The following is a 6,602-nucleotide window of genomic DNA, read 5'->3' as shown; positions in this document are numbered from 1 at the left end:
CAATTGTGTATCTTCGGAGTTTTCCATAGTGTAGGAACAGGGATGCCAAGCCAACTGGCAGAAGGACTGGATGACATCCAGCCTCACTCAGTACAGGGGCCGCAGCAGCCCTTGCTGCTTGGCAGATGCTTCCCACCAGCTCCGAGGATGGTGGGGCTGACCAGAGAGTTGATTTCTCATGAAACCTGGTGGCTGGGCTCTGGGTTTGGCTAGTGAACCAATGTGCCCACCCTGGCGAGTGCTTAACACCAAGAGTCGCTCTTTTTCTCGAACCCAACCCAGCCGTCTTCCTGGCAGAGCATCCTTCGGCGACTGCACATACACAGAAGGGGGCCCGGCTCGGGCTCCCTCCAGCACCCCGGCCTCCATCCTCCTCCGGGGCCCCCCCTCGGCGCGCAGCCGCCTCGGAGCCGCCGGGGCGGGAGCGGGACCGTCCCCGCGGGGCCGTCCCGCGGCCGAAGCTCGGCCGCGCCGCACATGGCCAGCGAAGGTGGCGGGGGCGCGACGCTCCCCCGGGGAGGGGCTGCCCACTTGCCGGCGGCAGGCGGCCCCCGCCCCGCACACCCCTCCTTCGCGGGAGGAGCGGGAGGGAAACCCCCAGTTCCGCTTCCTGACGGCGCCTCGGCCCGGGCGGGGAGCGGCGGCCGGAGCGCGGGGCTGCCGGCGCCCATGGCCGGCGAGCGGACGCGGCGCTTCACGCGGAGCCTGCTGCGGCCGGGGCAGGCGGCGGAGCTGCGGCACAGCGCGGCGGCCGCGGCCGCCAGCGGGCGGCTCCAGCAGCGGGTGAGTGCGGCGGGCGGGGCAGCGCTGGCCGGAGCGGCGCGGCGGGGAGCGGGGACCGGCCCAGGTGCGAAGCGCGCCGGGGAGCCGGGAGTGGCGCGGGGGGCAGCCCCGCGGGGACCGGAGCGGAGGGCGCCGCAATGGGTCCGCGGCCCGGGCGCCTCGTTGCTCGCTGCCGATACCGCCGCGCCTCCTGCCCGCGCCTCCCTATGTCAGTGCTACAGACGGGTGCTGATGTCCCTCTCGGGAACAAGTTGGCTGTCTTTCTCTACCGACTTTCGCCGTTTCTCTTTTCTTTTGAATGAGTTTTGCACGGGCAGATGAAGTGAAACACGAAGAGCACGTTATTAGTGGTAGAACGAGCCTGGTGTGCTCGGAGAGACGGGACCCGAGCTCTCCAGATCTCCGAGTAGTTGTCAGCCGCGTGATTTTTAGGTACTTCATAGCCTATATGCTTGTGTATAACCATAACTACCGAGCTGAGTGTGCATTCTTGGTGATTTCCACTGGAAACCCCATGGAAGGAGTCTGAACACAGACCCTGGTGTTCCTGGCAGCATTTGCTTCTAAAATGCATTGCATGAAGCTTCAATCCTCACATCTGTCCATCAGTGGAATAGCACAGAAGGGCTGTAAGCTGTTACCACACTACTTTATCAGTATTTTCTCTTCCCTTTGTGTGGTTGTATGTAAGACCTTAGCTGATAGGCATAGATGGCAAATTGTTAGGGTTCACAGAGAAATGCCCACTAGGCTTTTTGAATCACTAGCCATTTATGAGTAATTTATTAGCCATTTTATATTAAGATCACTTTGAACTTAAAGCTATGTGTTATGAGATAAATGACTCCTCCTTAGATGATTAAGCATATCATTTCTGTGAATCATGCAATTCAGATAAATATTTTCCTTTTCAGATTTTCAGGCAACGCAGTTCATGAAGTAGACTAAAAAGCTGAAAGAGGGAAAGTTTTAAGTGAAATGTCATCACCCATCAAAGCTCACCCCACGCCAGTGGCTAAATGCAATGCACTCCCTCTGCACAAAACGGGAAATAATTCTGCAGCTGTGTTCCCATGAAGTTAGTGGCCTGTTTCTGTCTTCTGAGGGACCTTACCCAGTTGAAATGGAGAGCAGCACTGAAACAGCTGTCCTGCTTGGAGGCAGCAGCCAGTTCATGCTTCCGAGCTGTCTGTGCACCAAATGCAAGTCCTTTGCTTTAGCTCACTAGATTTGCAGTGCTTTTGCAGTCAGCTTTGAAGGTCTTAATCAAATATTTCCAGGCTTCTGACACGTGAAAGCTTGGTAGAAACTCGCTTGTTTCTCCTGACTTCTCACAAAAGTTGTACATGCTACCAGCCCATGTCGAATCCTCAAGTGTCCCTGCAACTGTACCGCTGGCAGATGTGCATGGTCCTGCCCTCTGGGCACGTAGAGAGCAGAATTTGCCCTGTTGTCAAACAGGATACGCTACGCTGATAAAGTTTTGGTGGGAACATTCTAGGAACCATGACGGTTGGTTTGGGCTCTGCCCAGATGCTGTGTTGAGTAGCTGCCCCCTAAGAGAGTGTATTTAAGTCTGTATACCAGCTAAACTATTGTATTGTCTCATTGCATCTTAACATGTTATAAATGAAGTTCTATTAGAAGTATATTTTATTCTGCTGCGTCTGTGCTGCAAGAATGCAAAAAAACCCAGAGAATGAGATTGATGAAGCAAATCTGAATGTGATGGTCTGGTTCCCTTAAGAGTGGAGTTTTTAAGGTGTTGCTAATAGATCTTATACTGCTGACTTAAGAATATAGTGTTTCATTAACTGCTCATGTATTTGGGTTATATTTTATTCAATCTATCTTTAAAACATAAAAACTTCAGGTGTGGGGTGGCAAAAATCGTCTACCACTTCTCCGAATCTGACTTCCTGTTGACTGAAGAAACGTGTACTGGTACTGGATTTCATCAGGGCTTTTGATTTGATATCTGAGGAAGTGTAGTTGGATCTGCAAAGATGGTCTTTGAAAGACACTGAAGCTAAGATTTGAAGACACCAGGCCAGATTCTGGTTTCAGTTATACTGCTCAGTGGGAGCACTTAGGGAGTTCCAGATGTTACGTTTTATCCACCAGCAGGCACAATGGTTCTGAAGTCTGGGTTGCTTGCTGTGTTGAATACGTATGGCTCTGGGGAACTTAATGAAGTTACCATCTTTTTACCGTACTTTTTTTGGCTGCCAGTAATGTTGCCTGTGACAGGCAAATTTTTATAAGATGCCTTATGCCAAGGACTCATGCTGGAGTAAAAAGCTGCTGTTTTTCTAGCTACATCAAGTAAGAATGAGCAGACATAACCATTGCATCTTGGCTAATAGGCAGAAGATCCCTTGGCGGCTGTAACCAGGGTTGCTGGTTGTCCATAGCCAGACTGGGGGCTGCCAGTGGAGCTGTGATGTTGTGTGTTGAGCAGCGATCGTTGCCTCTGGGTCCATAATGCAGAGTGCCGGGGCTAGCAGGTCTGTTGAGGTATGTTTTCCAGGGAAGCTCCCCTGGCCTGTGTGCCTTGCACACGGGGAATGCTGGGGTGGCACACCACTGTGGTAAAGCTGTTTGGGTGCTATTGTAGAAGAGTCCTGCAGGACATTAAATTTCTGGCTGAACTTGCACTGACTTTATTGTACCAGAACTGAATTTTCTTAGAGAAGAGAAAAATCTGGTGTATTCACTGTGTGTGCATTGAGGTTCATTGGTTCTCATTGCATCTTGCTGTGGATGTTATCAGCACCTTATATTCCAGTTATATTAAACCTGACTTGTGTTGGAGTGTCCTGAAAGTCCTCAGAGCTGCTGTCATGAGCCTGTAAATAACTGGCTGCTAGAGAGTGGGGAAGTGCAAAGATATAAAGTGTAAAGCATTAAGTGCAAAGGTGTAAAGTGAGAAGAATTAAGTTAAAGGTGTAAAGGGTAAAGAATTAAGCCTTCTGTTACTGCTTTGTGTATGTCCTGTATTGGATTGCAGCTGGGCCTCTCTCAGTAGGATTTGTAACAGCACCTGCAGCAGGAGTTGTTCGTGTTGTAGCAGTTTGGTAAGAGCTTAGGGTTCAAATGCCTATGCGACGTAGCTGTGTTCCAGAAAAGTGGAATGTCGTGTCTTTTAGCTCTTCGCTGTCTTCAAATATATTGTTTTTTCTTTAGTGTGCTTTACCTTTCCTTTTGCGAATGTTTATTCATTTGATATGGGAAATACAGTTGCTAGTATTCAGCACAGAAATGTGTTTGTCAGTGTAATCAGGGGAAAGGGGATGGCAGAAGTAAGGATATTTATCATTTGGTGTTGTATTGTGTAAGAGAGGAATTTCTGTAGTGCCCTGAAAGACAGAAAGTGGAAACAGAGGTTGAGGGTGGAATATATGCGTGTATCTTGTTGGTAGGGAGTAGTAGCCGCAGTGTTTTGGCACAAGTAGCACATTCTCCATTAATTACCCAACTCTTCAGCAGGTGGAGAGAGTGGTGCTATCAGTTAATAGTCTGTGGCAGTACTTCAGGTTGTTTCCATAAGCGGCTAGTTAAGCCTTCATGTAGAAAAGGCAAGTCACCAGCCTAGTCAGTGAAAGAGATTAGTGTCACCTAGAAGGTAAATAATTTATTGTATTTTGAAACTTTGTTGCGAAATTCTTTATCTATTCTAATAGAAAAGGCTTGTTTGAAAGTTGCTTTATTAACGCTTGGTGCACAAGAAAGGGAAATTAATATATTGCTTTGTTTGTGTCTGTGACTGCAGCAGTGCTTCACTGGGAGTCTTTAAAATAGGGAAGCTTAATGAAGTTTTTAAAACAGGGCAGTCAGTGCTCCTAGAAATGGGCTCGCTAGCTGCTTAGTTCTAAACTTCATGTGATGCTGTTATTTCCAGATCTCAATTAATTTGGCTAAGTACTGCTGGCTGAAGTACTCATCCTTTACATAAAGCATTGTGACATTGTTTTTATAAAAGAGCTGTGGGGGGTCTTGCTCCTCATCTCTTTTCCGTACTTAAACAAGTTAGTAGTAGTCTGGAATTGGGCTGTTGCTCCACATGTCTTTTTTTTTTTTTTTTTTTTTTTGGCAGAGTTTTCTTTCCATCACATTGCAGCCAAGCACAGAGAGTTGTGTCCAATGTCCTTGTGCTGGCTGTCTCTCTTGAGTGGAAAGCTGGATTACATGGCTTTTTCTTCCCCACAAAATGGGTTTCTCTCCTTGTTATATTACCTGGGGCCACTGTAATTCCTCCCTGAAACAACAGATTCCATTTGTTTTCAATGTGTATTTTATGTGGTATTTTCTTTACAAATAACAAAATCTTGATGTTGTAGTTGATCTTTCTAGTTTGGATAGGTAATGAACTGTTTTAGGTTTTTTGTGACTCTAGTGGTATGTTGTAGTCTCTCAAGAAGAGTAATGTGTATTATTCACAGCCTCACAGAGAGCACTCACTGCCTTGATACCCTGAATAATAATAAGAGAGCTTTGACTGTGCTTATACTGTTGGATCATATTGTATGGCCTTTTCTCGTTACATGGCCACGTTTGAATTGGTCTTCCAGGTTGAGAATCAGGCCAGTGAATGAAATGACACTGAAAACTTCATCTGTTGAGAAGGTACAGTGTTAACTGAGCTATTCTAAAGACAGAAACTGGACTGTGAAAGGGTCCTTTCTTCTGAGAATATTCTGATGTATACTGTTTGTCCAGGGTGAACCAAAGTAAGGCATTTAGATGACGGTGAATATGCCATGGTGCTGTGCGCAAACTAGGCTCTGTGTGGTTGTACAGACATGTATATTCACAGTCTTCACAGCGCAGCTACTAGACTTTTTGTCTGTTTCCCTGCAGACTTCATAATGTATTGGCTCTTTCTCACTTTTGTGTTTTCTTTGGTTAAGGCTGAGGTGATCGCCTGGTGAAGTAATCATAAAAGCACGTGCATAAAGTGAAAGCCTCATCCCATTATGGTGGTTGAGGAGAGTGAGCATTTATTCATGGCACTGGCATAAGGGAATATTATCTACAGTCTGGAGCTGGTGGTTCTGCTTTTGTGAGCCTTTGCATTTAAGATAAGTTGCAGTTTGCTTGGGGCGGACAACTTGTCAGGCAATTTCTGATGTTAGCAACCTTCTGGGAATGAATGCAGTACAATATTGAAGTAGTAAACAACTTGTTTGTATTTGTATTTTACCTGTGAACCTTGTTGGTGAATCTGTATTCCAAAATTAATCTTTAATTAATATCCTGTGCCACATCCTTTACCTGTTCAAAGACAAGACCTGCATTATTTGCAGGTAGTCTCCTTTCCCAGCAAATTTTTGTTCTGAAGTGTCCGATGAGTGTTTTTGTAGCTGTTCTTCAGTTGGGGTATCCCAAGGACACTTGCAGTGGTGTGGCCCTGACAAAGATCTGACCCTTTTCAGCTGGCTGCTGGAGCCCAGATGTAAGGGCAAACCAAGCAAAGGACATGGGCAAGAATGCACTGCTTGCACATTCTCCAGCTGCTGGGCTCCCTCCTCTGCAGGCAGACAAAAGGGCCAAAGTCTCCTGAGCAATTCTGGGAACTTCATCTGAGACTGGCACTGGGGATTAAGTTGGTGCCGAAATAACGAAAAGTTGATAAGGGACAAGAGCCTCAGAGAGGGTGGAGACAGAGAAGGGAAGAAAATGGTTTAGAAAGAAGTTAAAAGCGTTGGAGAAAATGGGGGAAAAGAGAAAAGACTTTGTGGGTAAAGAGAAGCTGAAGAAGACAGTAAAACGAAGGAAAGAAGTGGAGAGAGCTGCAAAAAAGACTTGTCAGGTTGGTG

General features: G+C 47.0%; 1 protein-coding gene across 2 annotated transcripts in view; it reads left to right on the top strand.

Annotated features, from left to right (window-relative positions):
- Positions 1-669: 669 nt before the first annotated feature.
- Positions 670-6,602, top strand: part of DOCK10 (dedicator of cytokinesis 10) — a 160,975-nt gene continuing 155,042 nt past the window's right edge. For both annotated transcript variants that reach the window (XM_030494631.1, XM_030494626.1), the window contains exon 1: positions 670-783. In XM_030494631.1, coding sequence (XP_030350491.1) covers positions 670-783 — 114 coding nt within the window. The remainder of the gene's footprint in view (positions 784-6,602) is intronic.

The sequence above is a fragment of the Strigops habroptila genome, chromosome 8, assembly GCF_004027225.2.
Source record: "Strigops habroptila isolate Jane chromosome 8, bStrHab1.2.pri, whole genome shotgun sequence".
NCBI lineage: Eukaryota > Metazoa > Chordata > Aves > Psittaciformes > Psittacidae > Strigops > Strigops habroptila.
This window is presented reverse-complemented; position numbering and strand designations above follow the sequence as displayed.